The sequence below is a fragment of the Pinus tabuliformis genome, chromosome X (assembly GCF_031772625.1).
Source record: "Pinus tabuliformis cultivar Carrire ecotype Pingquan chromosome X, CPIR1, whole genome shotgun sequence".
Taxonomy (NCBI): domain Eukaryota; kingdom Viridiplantae; phylum Streptophyta; class Pinopsida; order Pinales; family Pinaceae; genus Pinus; species Pinus tabuliformis.
Window position 1 is genome coordinate 1120431306 of NC_142308.1, and position 24012 is coordinate 1120455317.

At 39.5% G+C, this 24012-nt stretch overlaps 1 protein-coding gene across 3 annotated transcripts in view; it reads left to right on the forward strand.

Annotated features, from left to right (window-relative positions):
* LOC149143759 (vacuolar protein sorting-associated protein 35B-like) overlaps window positions 1–24012 on the forward strand; it is a 223208-nt gene that overhangs the window by 160709 nt on the left and 38487 nt on the right. For all 3 annotated transcript variants that reach the window (XM_089446795.1, XM_089446796.1, XM_089446797.1), the window contains one exon: window positions 9622–9711. In XM_089446795.1, coding sequence (XP_089302921.1) covers window positions 9622–9711 — 90 coding nt within the window. The remainder of the gene's footprint in view (window positions 1–9621; window positions 9712–24012) is intronic.

A 24012-nucleotide genomic window follows, 5' to 3' on the forward strand; every position in this document is an offset into this window, starting at 1 on the left:
TCAAAGCCTCGGGGAACCACTTGTCCTCTGGTACTCAAATTTTAACACTCCCTCTTACCGAGGAAAGTGTTTCTCACCACTCCCATCTTGTCTTTGAGGTAGACATGCTTGCCTCGTGGTAAGGCTTTGGTGAAAATGTCCGCTATCTGCTCATTTGTGGAAATGTACTCAAGCTTGAGAACTCCCTTTGGACATAGTCTCTAATGAAGTGATACTTGATCTCAATATGCTTTGACCTGTTATGAAAAACTAGATTCTCTGTGAGTTTTATGCAATTCTGATTATCATAGTAAATTACTGAAGGCCTCAATGCCTGACCAGATAGACCAAACAACATCTTGCGAAGCCATATGGCCTCACAACTAGCCAAACTAGCAGCCATATACTCTGCCTCCACTGAGCTCAATGCAACTGATTATTGTTTTCGGCTGATCCACGACACAACTGTCGAACCCAACCCAAAACAGCGCCTGAAAGTACTCTTCCTATCTGAAGCACAACCTGCCCAATCTGAATCAGTGTACCCTACCAGTCTCACTCCATCACCCTGTCTATAATCCAGACCAAAATCCATAGTCCCCTGCAAGTAACAAAGAATGTGTTTTGCAGCCACCCAGTGCACTTTCCTAGGCTCACTCAGGAACTGACTCATGATGTTAATTGCAAAACATATATCTGGGCGAGTGTTGACCAAATACATCAAACAACGAATCAACTGTCTGTATAGAGTAGGATCCACCAACTCGGAATCAGAAGCGTGAAGCTTCTTCCAGTTAGTGATCATGGGTGTAGACATGGGTTTGCAGTCCTCCATGTGAAATCTAGTAAGAATATCCACAATGTACTTCCCTTATCCCAGAAAGAAATGCCCCTCCTCCTGCCACACCTCCAATCCCAGAAAATAATGCATCAAGCCGATATCCTTCATCTCAAACTCTGAAGCAAGATCTCTCTTGCAGCCCTCAAGGAGTCTCTCTACATCTGTGATGATCAACTCACCAACATACAACACTAGAATGAGAGGCTCCTCACCCACCACAATGAAGTATAGGTTCGGATCAACCTCACTCTTTGTGAAACCCAACTGCTGCAAGTATGTATCAATCCTCGAGTACCAAGCTCTAGGAGCTTGCTTCAGGCCATAGAGTGCCTTTTTCAATCTGCATACATGGGACTTCTTCCCATGCACCTCAAAGCCCTGCAGCTGCTTAATATAAACCTCCTCTTGAATGAAGCCATTGAGAAATGCGGTCTTCACATCCATCTGGTGGATCTTCCAACCCATCTCTGCTGCAATCGATATAATGGAGCGAATAGATGTATACCGAGCTACGGGAGCGAAGGTCTCCTCATAGTCAACTCCCTCTACCTGTGAGAACCCTCTCACCACAAATCGAGCCTTGAACTTCTCGATGCTACCATCTACAGCATGCTTTATCTTGTAGAGCCATCTGGAAGTAACAACTGATTTACCTTCAGGCCTCGACACTACCTCCCAAACATCGTTCTTCATAATAGAAGAATACTCCTCCATCATGGCCTCTCTCCAGACCTGCTGGCTGGCTGCCTCCTCATAACTAGAAGGCTTGGAGTCAACAATGCTTGTTACCAATGCCATGTAACTATAGAACCACTCAGGTGGTTTACTCTCTCTAACCTATCTCTTTGGCCCAACAACTTATGTGGCCTCACGCAAGATATCTTGAAGCCACTTGGGCTTCCTCTTCCCTGAGCATACTTCTCCTACTGGAGTGAAAGAATCCTCATCATCATCAGAAGCCTGAACTCCTGAAGGCCTGCCAACTGACCTCACGCTTGAATCTGTGCCTGTAGATGCTGAAGTACGACGCAAACTGTCCATTAGTGGACTACCCTGTGAACTTCTATGCGGACTGCCCTGCATGTTGCACGAAGAACCACCCACCTGACGCTGAGAGCCATTACTTACTGATGGACCTGACACTGTTCTCGATGTACCTCTTGATCCCTGACCATTGGATCCCTGTGACTGACTCAGCTACTCGTAAGGTTCTGGTGACTCTGGATACTCTAACTCCCATGACCTCCTGAAAGCTCTCTCCTCCTCGAACTTCACATCCCACCTGACAACCACTTTCCTCTGCGTAGGAATATAAATCTGATAAGCTTTCGAGGTCTCGCTATAACCCACAAAGATGCCCTTGTCTGCAGTGGGCTCTAGCTTGGTCCTGTTCTCCTTAGGGACATAGGAATATGTAAGGCACCCAAAGATACGAAAGTGCCCAACATCATGCTTCTCCCAGAAAGAGCCTCCTCTGGAGTCACATTCCCCAAGGCACGATGTGGACTCCTGTTCTACAAGTACACAACAGTGTTGCAGGCCTCTGCCCACAAAAATAAAGGTAACCCTTGATCATGAAGCATGTCTTTGGTAGCCCCTGCAATGGATCTGTTCTTCCTCTCTGCAACCCTATTTTGCTAGGGGTAGTAGGGAACTGTGAACTCCCTCCTAATGCCTACCTTAGCACAAAAATCAACAAACTCACCAAGGGTATACTCCCCTCCATTGTCCGACCTGAGGACCTTGATCTTCCTACCTGTCTGGGTCTCCCCAAGAGCTTTGAACTCTTGAAACCGCTTGAAGACCTCACTCTTGGTCTTCAAGAAATAAATCCAGGTCTTCCTGGAGTGGTCATCAATGAATAAAACATAGTACTCATAACCACTCAAGGATACATGAGACATCCGACCACTCACATTGGTATGAATCAAGTCAAGGATCTCGGTTGCTCTGCTGTCACTGCTGGGAAAAGGGGAGGTGGAAAAATTTCCCATAGCACATCCTTTGCATACATCAAGGTGATCAAAACTAAAAGCTGGCACACTAGCGGTGATCTCCCGCAATGTGCTCAAGGCCCCATGATACATGTGCCCCATCCTGCGGTGCCAAATCTCACACAACTCTGAACTGCTAAATTTGCTGTCGGTCCTGTCTCAGGTGCTATTACTCAATGCATTAGGGGCTAGAATGAGAACTTGTACACCTTGGCATGTTGCACACCAATCTCTCTAGCTGAAGAAGCTGGAGTTCCCCTAGGATATATAAGCACCTGCCTTCTCCTGAACAACACATCATACCCTCTGTGCTTAAGTGTTGAGACAGATATCAGGTTCTTCTTCATTCCATGCACATATAGAACATCTGACACTTTCAAGGGAGGTTTGGGTCCCCTATCAAATGTCAATGTCGCCACACCGACTGCTCTAACAATGCTATCATCACCACCTCCATATCAGTATCACCCTCTAAAAGCTCTGAGAAGTACTCTTTGACTCCTATCATGTAGCGGTAAGCGCCACTGTCAACATACCAAATGCTAGAAGATGCTCTGCTAGTAGCGGGGAATGCACACTCCCTCTGAACCTGTATGGCAGGTGATCCTGCACTAGTGGCCTCACAAGCTATGAACCCAAACTCCCGATCAAAGCTCTCTGAGAAGCTCTCTATCTCTGTAGAAGCTGCCATGGGTTTGTCTTTCCCTTTCTTGTTCTTCTTCTCCGGACACACAACAACATAGTGTCCCAACTTTTGACAATTCCAACATTTGACTTTGGAATAGTCCTCCTTGTTTTGTTGCTTACCTTTACCTTTGCCTTTGCCTCCACTGTTGGAAGCTTGCTTCTTTGCTTTGCCTTTCTTGCCTCTTGCTAACAATGCCATATTGTCATCCTTCTCCACCTGTTTGGCTGCCTCAAGATGGTTCTTTCTGATCTCATTCTGAATGCAATCATCCCACAACCTCTCCCAATCGGGAAGGTTTTCCCATGCAACAATGCCATCCACAAAATTCTCCCAAGTCTTGGGAAGACCATTCAAGGCAATTCTCACCAACTCAGTGGGTGCAATGATCTCACCTATGAGGCCAACTCATTTCTCACTGAAGTGATCTTTGTGAGGTATGCTGTAGCACTGTCAGTTTTAGCCATTTTAATGGCCTTCAGTTTATCTTTTAGGACCATTTTTTTTGTTTTCATTTGAGCTCTGGTAAAGGCTGGTCAAGGTTGTCCACATTTCATGTGCATAAGTCTTTCCTCTCACATGAGGAATGACATGGTCTTTGATTCCTTCCAGAATCAATCTTTTTGCCTTAGCATTCTTTTTGTTAAACTTTGCCAACTGTAGAGGGTCAGCTTGTACTACTACTAGGTTTTATGTGGTATTTAGTATTTACCATAATGCCCCAGACTTATGCTTCCTCAAAGATGCTCTGGATTCTCTTCTTCCATGCTTTTGTAGTTGTTCTGCCCATTCATCCTGTCTTCAACTCTCAAACCAAAGACATGTTTCACTATCCTACCAAATTGAAATTTTCAAATTTGTGGTAAAGGTTTCTGTTTTCTGTGTAAAAATCAGCTTGCTGTACTTTTCACTTTGCTGTCCCAAACTGCACTTTTCAGTCAACCAAGCTTTGATACCATGAAAAAATTTCAACCCCCACTCTGGATATCAATTTTCCTTATCACTCCATGCATTTAGTTTTAAATCCAAGCATGATAAAAAATTCTAAAATCTGGAAATGACAATGTTTTATAAAAACACAAATTTAGAGATTTCACAATTGCTGAAATTGTAGAAATAAAACACAGCAAAATTATGACAGCCACACAGAAAATAACACAATGTTTTTTGGTCAATGTGACTTTGGAAAAACCCCCTACAACTCTTGGAGAAAATCAGTTTGAGAGTCTTCTTTATTTCTGAAAATGCTTTTATAGAGAAACTGAAGTACATAGTGAAAATTCCAGCAACCACAAATTACAACTTATCTCGATTTCCATGCTTGCACTCCGCCTCGAAAATCGTGCCAATCAGCGAACAACGAAAACAGAAATTTTACAGCAATAAAACAACATTAAATGTTGTACGGCCTTCCTCTAAAAATGTGCCTAGAACTTGTTGTATGGACTGTACGGACTGTATGAGTTTCAACAGTACAACTGCCTCAAAATTCGTGCCCTTGCTGCTGTCCCTCTTCCTCTATTTTTGTGCTGTCCCTCTTCCTCGATATCTGTGCCTTTTTTTCTTGCTGTACGATTTTTCCTTGGGATGCGTGCCAATAAATGCTGCTGCCCAGATTTGTTGAATTGTCTTCTTGCTGCTCTCCTTCACTTCTTCACTGCTCATGAATTTTTTCCTTGCTCTCTCTTCTCTTTCTCTCAAATGCTTATGAAAGAATGAATTGATCTTTTCCTCTTCTTTTCTCTTTTTATTCTCTAAATGACCTTTTGGGTTACCCTAAGATCTAATGGTTGAGATTCATTTAGATTTCGGGACGAGAATAAATGTGCATTTAATTCTCACTTTCTATTTTTTAACTCACCCACTTAAATAAAGACCCACTTAGCCTTTTATTTCCATAGTCACCTTTTCACCTTCTAATTCTTTATTAACTTTAATAAAGTCACCGTTTAAATTAGAATGTAACTTTACCACGTATAAAGTCACTTTTAAATTACAATGTAACTTTACCACCTATAAATTCACACTTTTAAATTAAATTGACTTTACCACTTATAAAGCCACTTTAGGAGAAAAGTAAAAAATAAATTTGGACACATTTCCCTAGGCCAAAGATCAAAGCCTTGGGGAACCACTTGTCCTCTGGTAGCCAAATTTTAACAGGCTCAACTGCACATCAACTTTCTATGGCTGGCCACCCCCTAGCCAAGTGATGATACCACAAGGGGAAAATTGATTCGTAGATGGGCTAGGTGAAAACAACCTTCCTTCACATATATGATAGAGTTAGGGATCTCCATTCCCAATTGAGTTTGGGCCTTTGCGAGCTCCAGATGCTTCTCATCTTGGTTAGCAAAGCAAATAAGTGAATCTCTTAGCTATTGTACAGCCCCTCGGTGATTTCACCACCGCTTGCATGTCATGCTCAACTAGCACATATTAAATCACAACCCACTCTATCCAACTAGAGTCCAAAGCCCGTTTTGCAAGTGTTTGATGGGCAATATTCATTTTTAGGTAGCCCAAAACACATCAACATTATTCCATTTTGCGATTGGCACTTTTTTGGGCATATTTGGGCACACAAAATGCAATTTAATCACCTAAAATTCTTCAACCATCGTTGTACTTGAGACTGGCAACATTCTACTCGTGAATTTCACTGCTCAGGCACCCGTGTGTCTCTGCTCTCTGTGCATGTATGGCTGAATTCCTTGTGTGAATGAATGTCTGACATTTCTTTTCCTTCATGGGTTTCTGCCCTCATCCAGATTTTTCCATAATCAATGCAGTCAGCTGCTATACAGTCCCATATTTATCGTAGTCTCCCAGGCAATCCAGGAGTCAACTTCAAAATCCAAGGGATGTACTCATCCCATTCCTTCCATTAAATTCTAAAGCACTATCCCGTACCTTCCATTAAATTCTAAAGCACTATTGCAGCTGCCATCCCAACTTCCATATTTATGAGTGTGGCTGTTCCAATTACCCAATCATTCACGATGAGTTGGTTCTTGGGTAAGAGGAATAAGACTTCAAAATTAAATTTGAATTTCATGCTAAGGATTTGGCAAAACAATTCCCTGCAATGCACTTATTTCTTTCCCACTCATTGTATCATAGCTTGTATCAGTTCTCCCAATTCGTGGTGTCAGCATAATGATTACATATACATTGTTCATTTTTGTCACAATAGTGATACATCCATGCCGACATAGTCAATCCAATGCCATCAGCATAATTCATTACAATTAATTGCAGAATAGCTCAAGTGTCAAGATAGGGATGTTACACACCTTGATCTATCTTAACTGCCACTGCCATGACCCAACTTGACCAACCTTCCTTGTGGCATACCATTATGGGTGGCCAAACTATAAACCAGAGTGACCACTTCTCAGAACCAACAATCAAATCCCTATCCTTGGTGCTGAGAATAGAATCCAGGGTTCGAGCGGCAAGGCCTGGCATCAAATACCAGTGCCCCAAACTGAAAGATGAGTTCCACTGCCTCATTTAATTGCCTTTCCTACTTTCATTATCCAGGTATATAATGACCTCATTCATCTCCTTCAGCTATTATTGCCCACATCAATGGAGGTTCTGCAATGGGATAGTCTCTCATCGTTCTGCCACAAGTGGTTAATGAGAGGGTGCATCCAAAGAGGCCGAGCTATGATAACTCTCAGCCTCACTCTCCCTTTTTCCATCTCTTCCCCATGGGCTAATGGTACTTCCACCTGAGGCGATATGTGCACATGCTCTCTTTCCACATTCCCTTGGTACTGGTGCCCTATGTCACTTGGTTCAAATTCGAATTCGAGTTTGAGGACCTTGAAGTTAGACAAAAATTTGAGACCAAAAATTTTTGAAATAAAATTCGACATTAAATTTGACATTCTAAAAAATTATATATAATAACAATAATAATAGTACATGAAACCAAACTCTGTAAGTCTGTAAGCAATTCTATAACCAAATATATTTAAGTTTATTCATCACGCAAAGCTGAATTTCATCATTTAAATATAAAACCACACAGATCACATAAAACAATGAGAAACTAGAAAAAACCGGTTGCCTAATACTACCGCCTTTTCTGAATTCAACACCACAGCTGAATTTCATCATGCACCGACTCCAAATTATCCGAAAAGTTGAGTTGGAATTCCAAAACGAAATTTGATTTTGAGTTTGGTGAATTTGTTTGAATTAATTTGGCGCTCCTTCAAATTCGGCAAATTTTGAATTTTTTGCTTGAAAATTGGCGAATGCGATGACACAACTGTTGCCTAATGCATGGATCTCCATGCCACTTGACCCTTTCCACTTCTTTCCACCCTAACACTCTATGGAGGGAGATTTCAAATACTAAAATGCACGTGTACGCTATTAAGATAATCATTGTTGGGAAACCAATAGGCTAGTAATTTACGGTTGATTTTTCTTACTCGATAATTGCTTGTGAATGTTTGTTGGCTTCTTATAAATCTTATTATCAAAACATTTACCAAGAAGATCATAAAAGACAATGAACACAAGATATAGGCTCCAAGCCAGGGCAAAACCTCACAATGGAGAAAAACCCAACCAACTTCTCTTCTTATAGAATCAGATCAAAGTGAGAAATCCAAGACCAAGACCTCCCACAAGACCCAAGTCAGCCCTCCTTCAAACCTTAACCAATTCAAATCCAACCAAGTCAATGATGGTCAAAGCTTTTCAAATCTTGTCGAACTCTGATTTTTGGTCCCTGCAACAAGTCTGCAACTTTCGGCCCCTGCAACTGTCTAAAATCTTGCACGTGTGAGAGAACTAGGGCACAAAACACAATAATTTTCTTCCTTTGATCTCGGCTCTCTCTCTTTTGACTTTCAAACTCCTTCTCTTTACTTTCGCTGGGCTTCTCTTTCTTTTCTTGCACAGAAATCGAAGTTGCCAATTGGTGCTACAATGAGGTCGAACTTCTCTCTATTTATACACATCCAGCAGGTCGAATAGTCCCTTCCTGGGCTGACTTGTCCAAGCAGGGCCCACATGGTCTTGTGGGTGACAAAATGAATGTTTTTGACTCAGATAAAATTCTTTTTCGTTTTTCTTACAAGAGTCTGAGTGGGACTTGACTCACGTATAATAGATTGACTTATGACAAAATTTATTTTGACTCAATAAACCCTAGAAGCATGAAGAATATGCTTGACTACTACTAATACTAATACTAATAATAATAATAATAATTTCTTTGTCTTCTTTTGCTTTTACATGAATTATATAATGACACAAGTACAATGATAATTATGAAGACCAAACATTGTTACATTTTTCAACAATCATGACTGCTGCTTAGTTTTCTTCTACAATTTATGCAAGCAATAGGAATGCTATTTTAGTGATGAGATCAAAATTCAAATTGTTTGCTTCTTCATTGTGTGTATTTTATGTCCATTATTTGTTACATACAAATCAGGATCAAGCTGCTTTCTATGTACCTTCCTAGGTTTAAAGTAAGAACTTTGAGATACAAAGAGTGAATCTAAAAATGTAGTTTCATTCAAAATTTAATTACAGAAAAAGTATAATTCCAACAGACTAGAGAAATGCACAAGAAAATCATATCATTGCTTTGCAAATAAATATGTTCCAATTTAAATTCATCAAATTTCCTTTCATGCATAAAAATTCCACAAAAATACTTTCATGCATAATTAGGTGTATATATCTCTTACATTTATATCTCATAGCTTTCTCCTCCTGCCTTGAGGTGGCCTTCCAGAATTCACACTCTTTAACATTTACAGATACATAAAGTTACTAAAACTTTATTCCATACTGCCACTGTTCAACCTATCTACTAACAACCTGCCATCAGAGACCAAGGGGACATCCATTGACAGTATCAATGATGAAGTTAAATCTGCCATTATTTTGCATTTTGGGACATTTTCCCCATTCATGTAGTATTTAAATAGCAGTTTGTTGATACATCTGCTTGAACTGATATTTATAGTTTATTTGTAAAGTATTTTTATAGTTGATAATGTAGTTTGCCACATTACTTAAATCCTGGAGTTTTATTATTGTTCTGAAGTTTGTCGAATGTGTTGTTGTATTTACTGAAACAGATTATCACAACTGTAAGGAAACATTTCCTTCAAGGTGGTCCACGCCGTCTCTCGTTCACTGTTCCTCCTCTAGTATTTTCAGCATTGAAGGTATGATGTTTTGTCTTTACCTTTGTGCAGATATTTGTTTTCTTATTATGTGTTATGAACATAACAATATATAATAAATATGATAAATAAGTGTAGTTAATTATGAAAAGGTATGTCTCAAAAGACATGACTGTTTGTGAAGCGGTACACTCCTAGGTATATATATATATGGGACCCTCAGTTGTAACCAAATCATATCATTTATCTCTTGTATATTCAACAATTTTTATATATAATTATTACTTGTCCTATAATGGATATTTACATGTTCCAGATATTCTGAATATTTTGTTGAGTATGAACTTTGTTCATTGCATTGGTATCAAAGCCAGTCCGATCTGGCCATTGGCCACAAGTTATTTTAAAGAGGCTTTTAGCCACACTTTCAAAATTTGTTGGTGTTTCCAGTTCCAATGTTCGAAGCAAAAAAAAAAGATAATTTAGGCCTTTGGCTATTTAAAAAAAAGGCAGCAGCAAGCAAATTTTTTGAATATATATATATATATAATTACTAAAGGGTATAAAATGAAAGAAAGAGTTATAAATATATATATATAATTACTAAAGGGTATAAAATGAAAGAAAGAGTTATAAATATATATATATTATAATAATTAAAAAAAAGAAAATTAAAAAATATTACAATTAAAAAAAACAAATTAGAAAACAAATAATAATATAGAAAAAAAGTGTAAAAGCATACCTTGCCCTGACACCACGACCATTGTAGACCATCCATCATCGCAGCAAGCTGCAACAACCCCTGTAACTCTCCCCACCGCATGAAGCCTGTCTTGCTCGCTGTCCAAATAGTCTCCTTGCCCTGCTGTTATTTCACTGCCCCTACCCCTGCCCCGCAGTTCGACTTCTCCCGTTAGCAGCCCCCTGTCAAACATTGCCTGCCTTGTGTGCTATTGACCATACACCAGATTCCAACCATCAAGCCTGTTTGCATGGTACCCTACAAGCAAGATACAATCCGTCTATCCCACTGCTGGCTTTAACGACTGCACTATCAGTGCAGCTCCGTACCTCGCCATTGATACCCATCGCCATCATACGAACTAATGTCCAAATTCATTTATTTGTACAACCACCTTTTCATTCTTTTTGCTTCAAATTGTATACATTAATTTTTCATTCATTTGTAGAGTTGCCTCCATCCATGCAATTGCCTTTTCATTAATTGGGCCGCTTAAAAATCATTTGTAATTTTTTTTTTACTTGGACATTTTTTGGACCTGTAAAGTCAATTAAAAAGAAAAAGAAATCAAGTTTCACACACACACACGCACATATCATTAGAAAAGGAAAATTAAAAAGTGCTATATTATAAAAAGATATGTAGGGGTACTTTTGATATTCAAGTTAATTAAAAATTTCCCAAGGTTCTATTTCAAAATTTAAAAGAAGGAATCATTTCAAAATTCAAAAGGTATTAAGAAAATTATAAGAAAGACATTTGAGAAAAGTCAAAGGGAGCAAATTCTTATATTCTCAAAGCTAATATAAAAGGAAATTACAAGGAAAAAAGGGAAAAAGAAGTGATTTATAAGCTAATAATAACAATAAAACGGTAAGAATTTGGTCTCTCATACGAAGAATATATAAACTCGTTGGTCAAAGTATTGTTGATGAAATCATTGACAAACACAAAATGGAGTTAACCATTGAAGAAAAAAGAATAGATTTATATCTAGAAAGGAGGAAAGGAAGATTTTCCTATAATGGTCTTCCAATCATAGATCACATATTATTTATATTGAAAGGGAGTATCCAAAGAAAATAGATGAATATCATTATCAATGCAAGTGATAGGGAAAACTACATCAATATTAATTTGGCGAATCAACTGCTAATTCCAGAGCCAATCATAGGTGAAGGAGAACATATCTCTGGTAAGAAAGAGTATGAAATTAATGATTTACAAGTGACCACTGATCATTATGAATGTATATCTCAATTCAATGTTGCGACTATGTTTACCAAAGAGATTGATATAATTCTCGGTTTACATGTTCCAGATATTCGAAATATTCCACTGAGTACGAACTTTGTTCGTTACAATATGGCTTGTTTCTTTGTGTCCATTCTACAATTATTAATTTTCGCTGAAACAATCTGTATAGCAATGAAACTGTGAAGGTTGTTCTGCACTATGAAGATGCATTTAAAATACTTTTTACCAAGAAAATACCTACTATATAGACATTGCTATGCAAAACCCCAATAGGGGGGAAACTCAAAAATCCTCTTCTTATAGAATCAGATCAAAGTGAGATATCTAAGACCCAAGACCAAAACCAAGACTATCACAAAGATCCAAGTCAGCGCTCCTCCAAATCTCCTGCAACCAAGTCAAAGTTAATGAAAGTCAACACTGGTCAAATCTAAAAGAATGTTGAATGAATTAATTCAGAATGAGCAAACAGCTCAATGATAATACAAAGATATTTACAATAATAGAAACATCAGGTTTCTATGTAGAATATGGAAACAATCAGTTTCATCTAGGAAACAATCAGTTTCATCTAAGAAACTGCTAAAAGAATAAAAATAGCAACAGCTAAAAGAATGAGCATTAAATACTAAATAGAAATATTCTAATACCCTCCCTTAATGCTCAATCTATTTACAACACCAATAGACCCTCAGAATTTTACAAATTTATCAGGACCAAGAGGCTTGGTGAAAATGTCGGCGGGCTGCTCTGTTGTGGGAACATATTGCAACTGAACTGAGCCGTCTTCAACCAGCTGGCGAATGTAGTGGCAATGAGTTTCCACATGCTTTGTTCGTTCATGAAAGACTGGATTCTTGGCAAGTTTGAGCACTCCCTGATTATCACAAAACAAAGAAGTAGGCCCTGTCTGGAAAACATGCATATATGCAAGCATACGTCGAAGCCAAACTGCCTCACAGGATGCCTTAACTGCTCCCTAATACTCTGCTTCTGTTGAGGAGAGAGCCACTGCCTGTTGCTTCTTACTAGTCCAAGTAACAGCACCAGATCCTAGACTAAACACATACCCAGCTGTAGATTTACGGTCATCAACCGAACCTGCCCAGTTAGAGTCAGTGTAGCCACTGAGAATAGGATTGGAACTGCGAGTATATAAGAGGCCATAATCAGAAGTGCCACGCACATATCGTAGCACCCGCTTTGCTGCTATCCAATGATCAACTTTAGGAGCTGACATGAAGCGGGAAATGTAGCTTACTGCAAAATTGATGTCAGGTCTGGTAGCAGTAAGATAGATGAGACTGCCCACTAATTGCCTGAATAAAGTTTCATCCACAAGGGGAGAGGGTGACTGTGCTGAAAGTTTGAGCCCTAGTTCCATAGGAGTCGTGGCCGGTTTGCAATCCTGCATTCTGAACCTTTCCACAAGATTTTTGGCATACTTGGACTGAGAGAGAAAGATCTGATTTTCAGTCTGCCAAACTTCAACCCCTAGACAGTAATGAAGAAGTCCCAAGTCTGTCATCTCAAAAGTTCTGCATAGATCTTGTTTGATCCCATGGATCAAATGTGCAGAGCTGCCAGTAATGATAAGGTCATCCACATAGACAACCACAAACAAGATATCATCACCAGTATGCTTGATATACAGGTTTGCATCAGATGGGCTCCGCTGAAAACCCTGATCTGTCAGACACTGATCAATTTTCATGTACCAAGCCCGAGGAGCTTGTTTCAATCCATAGATTGCTTTAGCTAACCGACACACTTTCTGTTCTTGACCAGCAACCTTGAATCTTGGAGGCTGCGTCATGTAGACTTCTTCTTGGAGATCACCATTTAGGAAAGCACTCTTTACATCCATCTGATGAACTTTCCAATTGAACTGAGCTGCTAGGGCAAGCATAAGCCTTATGGTACTCATCTTGGCTGTAGGAGCAAAAGTCTCCTCATAGTCGATGCCTTCCTTCTGTGAGAACCCTCAAGCCACAAGACGAGCTTTATACTTGTCTATGGTTCCATCAGCTTTGTATTTCACTTTATACACCCATTTGCAGCCTATGGGCTTTTTTTCGGCAGGAAGATCAGAAAGTGTCCAGGTGTGATTCTTCTGAAGACTCTGGAATTCGGCTTCCATAGCCTGTTCCCACTCAGATGTACCCTTAGCCTCTGAATAGGTTTGAGGCTCAAAAATACTGTGTAGGTTAGCCATAAGAGCAAAATTGACTGTAGACTGTTGTCTGTTCTTATGTCTAGAAGTTCTACCTTCAAGGAGCTCATCATCCCGGAGATCACCAATGGTTTTAGCCCACCATTTAGGCCGAAGAGTAGAAGAACCAATATCAGGAGTAGAGGAACCAATATCAGGAGGAGGTGGAGAAGACTCAAGAGCAATAGGGGCAGCAAGGGGAGGGTTATTTTCTGGAGGAAGCTCAGATAGAGTATTATCAAATACTGATGCTACATCATCCCTCCCATCAGGTGGACCGACCGGAAGAAGAACACTGTGAGGCTGATCCTCAGAACACTGCTCAGAAGAAGAAGACTGAAAGAATCCTCTGTCTTCATCAAATACTACATCTCGACTGAAGCTAAGATGACCAGTGGCTATATCTATCAGCCTATAGGCCTTGTGATGATCACTGTAACCTGTCATCATGAGTTTCTGGCTTTTGGAATCCAACTTAGAGCGCTTAGCAGGTGGAATCCAAACATATGCAACTGAGCCAAATACTTTGAGGTGACTGATCTTAGGCTTACGACTAGACCAAACTTCTTCAGGAGTCTTCCCTTTAACAGCCTGAGTAGGTGATCGGTTAAGAAGGTAAACAACAGTAAATATTGCTTTAGCCCAGAATTTGTTTGGAACACTCCTGTGTTGTAACATGGAACGAGCCATTTCAACAACCGTGCGGTTGCGACGCTCGACAACACTGTTCTGCTGGGGAGTGTAAGGTGTGGTTAATTGACGTTTGATGCCATGAATATCACAGAAGTTGGCAAAAGCTGAGGAACAAAATTCCCCCCCATTGTCGGTCCTAAGGGTCATGATATTACAACCAGATTCTTTTTCAACTAAGGTTTTAAACTTCTGAAAGGTACTAAGAGCATCAGATTTATTTTTTAAAAAATACACCCACATCTTTCTACTGAAGTCATCTACAATAAGTAAAAAATATTTGCAAGCAGTGATAGAAGCTGTATTCATAGGACCACAAATATCAGCATGAAGTAACTGAAGTACCTTAGATGCGCGCCAAGATTCTCCATCTTTGAATGAAGACCGATGTTGCTTTCCCGCTTGACAGGCGCTGCATACCCCCAACTGCTGAGTCTGAATATCAAGTAATCCTGACACAAGTCCCTCCCGAGAGAGCTGAGAGAGATACTGCATATTTAGATGCCCATATCGCTGATGCCATAGAGTGCTGATGGGAGAGACACGTGCTGCTAGAGCCACTTCTGGAGAGTCACCGGTGTCAAGTAGCCTGTATAGACCATGGTCCTCTAGGCCAACAACAACTGTTAGACTGGTCTCCCTGTCAATGATGGAGCACTTGTGTGCACTGAACACAACATCAAGCTGAGGAGAATTCCTCATAATCTGGCTGACAGATAGCAGATTAATTTCCATACCAGGAACATAGTATACATTCAGAAATATGAGTGTGCATCCACCAGATTGAATTTGAACTGTACCCCTGCCAGCTACACTGTACTTTTCACCTCCACCAAATACCACGGAATCACTGAAAGGTGAGAAGTCAATAAACCAGTCACGCTTGTGAGAGAAGTGGCGTGATGCACCAGAATCAATGTACCATGCAGAGGAAGGAACATGTTCTGAAGACCTTTTAGCCATAAAGGCGTAAAAGGCAGAATCTGTCTGCTCGGAATGTTCTGCAACATTTGCTGTCTGATGTGGCCCTCCCTGTTTCTTTTGTTCAGAAGCAATCCTCTGTCGGCAATCTTTCTTCATGTGACCGAACCTGTGACAGTAATTACACTGCACACTTTTCTTCCTAGCAGGATCAAAAGGCTGAGAAGAGCCTTTCTGCTGAAAGGACTGAGAGGACTGGTATTTTGCAGCAAATGCATTTTCCGAGGGCACGGATGAAGCACCACTACCAAACTGCTGTTTCCACCGATCCTGCTGCAGAAGTTTGGTACATAAATCTGGAAACTTCAGATCAACATTTGTGGTCGTAATGTTGAGTGTTTCTATGAAGTGTTCATAAGATTTCGGTAGACTTTTCAGAGTAATGACTACCATATCTTCTTCCTCCATGGTCCGACCAATGGCTTCGAGCTGATCTCAAATGTCTTTAATTTTGTTGAGATGTTCCTGTAAAGACATATGTTCATCCATCATGATGGAGAACAACTGATTTTTGAGAAAAAATGCTCTGCTTTTGTCAGATGTCTCGTGCAGTTCTTTCAACTGTTGCCAGATTTCGGCAGCTGTCTTGCCAGAAGGAATCTGTGGTAACTGATCATCAGCGACAGAGAGCTTGAGAAGCATAACAGCCTCTCGATTTCGATCATCAAATTTATCTTGATCTGTACCAGCTGTACCGGGACGAGGCTCTTTGCCCAAAATGAGCTGATCAAGACGCCTGTATTCAAAAATGGTCAGCATTCTTTGTTTCCAAATGTTATAGTTGCCGCCATTAAAGCGTTGATTTCCTTCTAACATCAGATTGGTGAGCGTGGCCATTTTCCTGTTTCTCAAGACACGAAACTGGCACGAATTTCAATGCAGATGCCGGCTGATCCGGACAAAATTTGGACAGATGCTGGAAACAAATTTCAAATCTGCTGAAAAAATGAAGTACAGAAAACTTCTGAAAATTTTGAAAATACAAGCTGCTGTCCGATTAAATCTGAAATACCGGCTGTTTGTAGTATGGATGCTCTCTATGGTTTCCGCTGCCTTTACTAATCCAAAGTCACCTCTTTCGGACCAAGAAATGTTGAACCGATAGCTGAAGAGGCTGACTGTTGCATAAAAAAAAACAAATTTTGCCGACTGCTACTGCTGGAGAAAGCCGCTGTCACAAATACATCGATGGTGCAACGCCACTAAAGGGAGAGACTGCCGCAAAACGCACACCAGGAATGATTACGTGGTTTGTAATCGGATTTGTGGTAGCCGCCGAAAATGACCCACGATATTAAACAAAACACTGATAGCAAACCCCTCCGTGTACAGAATTCTGAGATAGTCAACGGGATCACACGTTACGTAATTCGTAGATTTTGGAGCAAACAAATAATTCGAAAGCGGTTTCACGGTCCTGATCCCGTCCACGGTGCGTGCTTTTATACGTGCTGCCACGATCTTGACATCCAATTTCAAACCTTTGGCTGCCTCCAACCACACATGCTAATGCGATTAAACTGTCACATTCAATCGAGTAGGGTTTCGATTCTTGCAAAGCATGAAGCTGGTCTGGAATGACTTCCCCGTCGCCTCTGATCTTCCGTGCGTGCTGCGCTGTGCGTGCACGAGAAAACCGGCCACGATCCCGTCCAATTTATGAAGCGTTTATCACGGTGAGCAGAGACACAGAAAAATACGACAGAGAAAACAACAGAGAATACGGATTTAAATGAAGAATACGACAGTAACTCAAAGAAAGAATCCAGAAGCAGAATCCATTTCTGTATCGAGATAGACGACTGTAAGCATTTATCACAGTGAGCAAAGCCGAGGCTAAGACTCAGTGAAGGCTACCTGGCTTACAGAGGGCTCGACCTTAGAAAGGAATGAAAGAAAGGACTCAAGAAATTAGAAAGCAGAGAGAACAACTGTTCAGGAAATTAGGGCTCTGATACCATAAAAGAATGTTGAATGAATTAATTCAGAATGAGCAAACAGCTCAATGATAATACAGAGATATTTACAATAATAGAAACATCAGGTTTCTATGTAGAATATGGAAACAATCAGTTTCATCTAAGAAACTGCTAAAAGAATAAAAATAGCAACAGCTAAAAGAATGAGCATTAAATACTAAATAGAAATATTCTAATAAAATCTTGTCAAATTCGGTCATAATACAGACCTGCAATTTGGACTTGAAGTTTCAGACTTGTAATTTCGTAGAGTAATCCCATTACCTTTTCATGTGTGAGTAGAAATAAGCTAGAAATACCCAAAGTATTCTCTCCTTTGACTTCTCTCTCTCTTTTGCCTTCGCTCCTTTTCTTATCGTTTTCCACAAGATCGATGTGATGAGTGAGTGAGTGAATGAGGTCGAACTGCCTCGTGTTCATAGCTCTCTAGGAGGGTTGAATGACTGCCACACAAGCCGACTTGTCCAAGGAGGGGTCGACTTGGTCTTCTGTTGACTTTTTGACTCTTTTGACTCAAAACGAAAATAAATTTCCTTTTTTCCTTACAAAAGTCCAAATGAGACTTCAACTCAATTACATTTCTTTGACTCATAATAAATTTACTTTTGACTCAATTGACCCTATACGCATGAAGAACATGCTTTGACCCTATACGCATGAAGAACATGCTTTGAGTAGAGATAAAATAATAATGATGAATATACTAAATATATATAATAAGGACATCAATGATATATTTGTATTACATTATGAAGACGGGACTAGTTACATTTTCAACACTCCCTCTTATCTAGGGAGGTATTCATAATGACACAACATGATACTTTGAAATTGAAATATTTATATAAGAAGGGTTCGGATCGATAAGCATCATCATAAACCAACATTGTCAAAAATATCAAAGCCTTGACTAACAAGCCCTATACTTTTTCCATCTGCGTCATTGCTTGCCCACTCTGAATCTATGTAGCCCAATAACTGAATCTTATTTACTACAATGTATTTCAGAAAATGATGTATGGTCCCACAAAGATATCTCAAAATGTATTTGGCTGTTACCCAATGTTCATGCCTTGGCTACATCTGAAATTGGCTAAGAGTGTTACTGAAAACATATATTTGGTTGGGTGTTCATAAGGTACATCAAGGAACCAATCAACTGTTGGTAGGATGTTGGATAAAAAAATTTCGAGTTTGAATTCTTTAACTTCTTCAAATTGGTGAGCATAGGAGTTGTCATCGGTTTACTATCCATCATACCAAATTTCTGTAAAATCTTAATCACATATTTTCCTTGACCAAGATAAATCTCGCCGGGTTTCTACCACACTTCGAGTCCCACATAATGGTGCATTAGTCCAAGATCTTTCATATCAAATTCAGCTGCTAGTTCCTTTTTGCATTCAAGAATATGATGTTCCACTCCTGTAATTAGTAATTCATCCACATAAAGTAATATGATCATGGGTTCGTTCTTTACCACCTTGATGTAGAGATTTGGATCTGCAGTACTTTTGACGAAACCAAATATTAGTAGATGAGTATCCATTATGGTATACCATGTTCTAGGGGCTTGTTTCAAGCCATATAGACCATTTTTTTAACCCACAAACACGTGTTTCCTTGCCATGTAGTTTTAATCCTTGAGGATTTCAATGTAGACTTCTTCATCAATTGTCCCATTCAAAAAGGTTGTCTTTATGTCCATTTGATGAATGTTCCATCCCATAGTAGCTGCAATAGAAATGAGGGATCTAATGGTTGTGTATTTGGCTGTTGGAGCAAAAGTTTCTTCATAATCAATTCCTTCTTGTTGAGAGAATCCTCTTGCCACAAATCTTGCCTTATATTTGTCAATACTTCCATCAACTACATGCTTGATTTTGTACACCCACTTGGAAGTCACAACTGATTTGTCTTTTGGTCTAGGAACAATTTCCCAAACATCATTCTTCATTATAGATTGGTATTCTTCTAACATTGCATTTTTCCATACTTGATGTTTAGTTGCTTTTTTGTAAGAGGTAGGTTCTGCTTCAATGAGTTTGGTCATGTATGCTGCATAACTTGAATATCTCTTGGGTTTCTTGCTTTCTCTGAATGTCCCTTTTGCTGCTGCATGTCCTTTGACATCTTGTAAACTTGATCTTAACCAAGCTGGTCTTTTCTGAGTTTCTGGAATGATGATTGGCTGTATTGGTTTCACTTGGTCCTTCTGGTTCTTCATGATGATTAGTTGTAGGTTCTGGAGGATTGTCTTGCCTTGAATTTTCTTCATTGGGAAAGATGAGTTCTTCTTCATCAGAGTCAATGGGGATATCCTTGGACTTCTTGTATGCAACACTTTCATTGAATGTAACATCTTTGCTTACTTCAATACGACATTCTTCCTTGATGTAGACTCTATATGCTTTGGATGAGGTGCTATATCCAACAAAGATATCTTTCATACCTACCGTGCCCAACTTTTTCCTTTTGTCCTTGGGAATGTGATTGTAAACAGGATGTCCAAAAATTATTAGATGATTAACATTTAACTTCTTTCCTATAAATGCTTCTTCCAAGGTCATGTTGTCAAGAATTCTGTGAGGACTTCTATTTTGTATGTAGACTGTTGTCACAGAAGCTTCTCCCCATAAGAATTTGGGAAGGTCTTGGTCATGTAGCATGGCTCTTACACATTCTTCAATGGATCGGTTCTTCCTTTCAGCCACACCATTCTGTTGAGGATTGTAGGGAACTATTAGCTCCCTCTTAATTTCTGCTTTTTGCAAAAGGCCACAAGTTCTTTAGAAGTATATTCCCCACCATTATCTGATCTTTAGGGTTTTGATCTTCTTTTCTGTCATATTTTCCACTTCTGCCTTGAACTCTTGGAACTTCTCGAATACTTCATCTTTAGACTTTAAGAGGTATATCCAAGTCTTTTTGGAATGATCATCAATAAATGTTACATAGTATTGATGACCACCAAGTGAATTCTCTGACATGGGTCCACAAACATCGAAGTGTATTAGGTCCAAGATTTCCTTGGATCTTGTGTCACTGCTAGTGAATGGTTTCTTCACATTCTTACCAAGGGTACATCCCTTATAGACTCCTTCATGCTCTTCTTTTAATTGAGGTATACCAATAACCATTTGATTCAATGATGGCAATATTTTGTAATGGAGATGACCATACTTTCTGTGCCATAATTCACAAGGATTGATGTCTAAATGTACTAGAGCTTGAGGGGGCGATGTTAGAAGTTTATACAACCTCCCCTCATGAATCCCAATAGTCCTTCCGTTTTCTATACTAGATTCCTTTTCCCAAACAATAACTTTGACTTCAACAAATGCTACCTTATCTCCTTTATCTTCTAAGCAAGAAATAGAAAGCAAATTCTTTTTCAAACCTGAAACATAGAGGATGTTGTTGAGATGAATGTTCCCACTGGATTCTGTTATGAAACCAGCTCACAAAAAGATAGAAAAGATAGTTGAACGCCTTAGAATTCAGCCTCTTCGAGGGGGCAACCTCCTTTACATTACACAAATGAACAATTCTTCGATGATTCAAATGACAAAACCTCCTTTCCATATATAGGAGTCTAAAGAGTCACAATATAACCCAGCCGACCTAACAATAATAATATAAAGCCACAAAAATAACAATAGAGGGTTTCTATGAGGCATAGTAACAACAATATGGGGGCAACAGGGGCACAACAATATTAATAAGGGATACAACTACAATAGTAATGGGGAAATCACTAGTATTATAGGGACCCAACATGCCCCTCTCCTTCAAAAAAGTGTTGTCCTCAACGCTTGAGTAGTTCTGGATGCTTCTTTATAAAATTCTCATCCTCCCATGTGGAATCTTCAGCGGATAAGTTCTTCCACTTGATAAGATACTCCGAAATTGATCGATTTCGTAGTTGTCGAGTTCTTGTTTCTGGGACTGCTTCTGGTTCCAATATAATTTTTCCTTTCTCGTCAAGTTCTGGCAATATTGTTTGAACTGGGAGCTTGTCGCCTATAACCTTCTTTAAACATGAAACATGGAAAACTGGGTGCAATCGAGACTCTGCAGGAAGCTCCAATTTGTATGCCATAGTACCAATCTTTTTGCAACACCTTGTACAGACCATAATACTTTGGTGATAATTTATTATCCTTCTTAGCTTGCTTGAGGCACATTTGCTTATATGGTTGTAGTCGTAGGAATACCCAATCACCTACATCAAAACTTCTTTCGCTGCGATGTTGATCTGCCTGTTGTTTCATTCTATTTTGTGCCAACACGAGGTTATCCTTTAAGAGTTGGAGGACTTATTGTTGATGTTTGATGTGATGTTCCAGTGCTTGAACCTTAGAATTTTCTCTTAAATATGATGTGATGGATGGTGGCTGATATCCATAAAGTGCCATAAATGGGGTCATTTTTGTTGCTGTATGGAAGGAAGTGTTATACCACCATTCAGCGAGAGGCAACCATTGGACCCATTGTGTCTGTTTATCAGATACAAAGCAACGAAGATATCCTTCCAAACATTTGTTTACTATCTCAGTTTGCCCATCAGATTGAGGATGATAAGATGAGCTATGAGCTAACTGAGTACCAAGACAAGAAAATAATTCTGTCAAAAAATTTCTAGTGAAAATGGGATCTCTGTCACTTACAGTAATCTTTGGGTTTCCATGTAGCTTTTGAAATTGTACTGGCTTTAAATGGATGTGATAATGCACAAAAGTGTGCATACTTGGTAAGTCTGTCAACTACCACCATGATGACACTGTTCCCTTCAGACTTGGGTAAACCTGTGATAAAATCCATTGAAACCTCCTCCCAACGTTGGCTTGGAATGGATAAAGGTTGTAATAGACCCGGTGTCTTAATTGTTTCAACTTTATTTTGTTGGCAAACCAAACTTTCCGCCACAAACTTTTGAATATCTGATTTAAGGCCATCCCAAAAAAATTCCTTCTTAACCCTGTGGTAAGTTTTAAAAAATCCTAAGTGCCCTCCTAAGGGAGAAGTGTGCAATTCCATAAGAATCTTTTGTTTTAGCTGGGAGTTCTTATAGAGGTATAAGCGATCTTTGTACCATAACGAATCATTTTGCTAGCTAAATGTATCAGACGTACTGGAATCTTGTTGTAACTTTCGAATAAGTGCCCACAGTTCTTCGTTATTCTTCCATTCCTCCCATGCTTCGTTTATCCAATCTGGTTGGATAATAGAAATTGCGCACAATAATGCTTCCACATCCTCATCCTTTCTTGAGAGTGCATCTGCCAGCACATTTTGCTTCCCTTTTTTGTAGATGATTTCAAAGTCATAACCCAACATCTTTGTGACCCACTTTTGTTGCTCTTTAGAGGATAATATTTGTTTTAAAAAGTATTTAAGGCTATCATGATCCGTTTTTACCTTGAAGTGTCTTCCCATTAGGTAGGGTCGCCATTTCTTAAGTGCATGGAGTTTTGCCAACATTTCCTTCTCATAAATAGCTTTGTGTATAAACTTTCCCTTGATTGGACGACTTTCAAAAGCAATGGGTCTTTCATCTTGCATTAAAACAACACCAATTCCATTTCCTGAAGCATCATATTCCACAATAAAGGTTTTTGTGAAGTTTGGTGTAGCTAAGACTGGTGCTTGACACATTGCCTCTATAAGATGTTCGAAGGCCTTTGTTGCTGTTGGAGTCCATGAAAATGCATCTTTCTTCAATAATGTTGTTAGAGGTGCTGCTATTCTCCCATAATTCTTAACAAACTTGCGATAATACCTTGTCAACCCGAGAAATCCTCGCAGATGCTTTATGGATGTGGGGATTTTCCATTCCTTAATGGCTTTAATTTTGCTAGGGTCTACCTTAACTCCTTCATGAGATACAATATGACCCAGATATTCCACCTCTTGTACTCCAAAGAAACATTTGGATCTTTTTGCATATAATTGTTTCTCCTCCGATGGTTGTAGCACCCTGTCAACATGTTCAACATGATCCTTCCAAGACTTGCTGTAGATTAGTATATCATCAAAAAAATACTAACACAAATTTTCCAAGGAATGGTTTGAAAATGGAATTCATCAAACCTTGAAATGTTGAAGGTGCATTGGGAAGGCCAAAAGGCATGACCAAAAATTCATACTGACCCTCTTGAGTTCTAAACGCTGTTTTCGGAATGTCTTCAGTCTTCATTCTGATTTGATGATATCCTGAACGAAGATCCAACTTGGTGAAGTAAATTGATCCATGTAATTCATCCGATAATTCATCAATGACAGGAATGGGAAACTTATCTTTAATAGTGAGCTTGTTGAGCTCCCTATAATCCGGACACATGCGCCATGATCCATCCTTCTTGTGCACCAATACTACTGGAGCAGAGAAAGAACTTTGACTCGGTTGAATTATACCAGCCTCTAGCATTTCTGCAACCATACGTTCAATTTCACTCTTTTGGGCATAGGGATAGCTA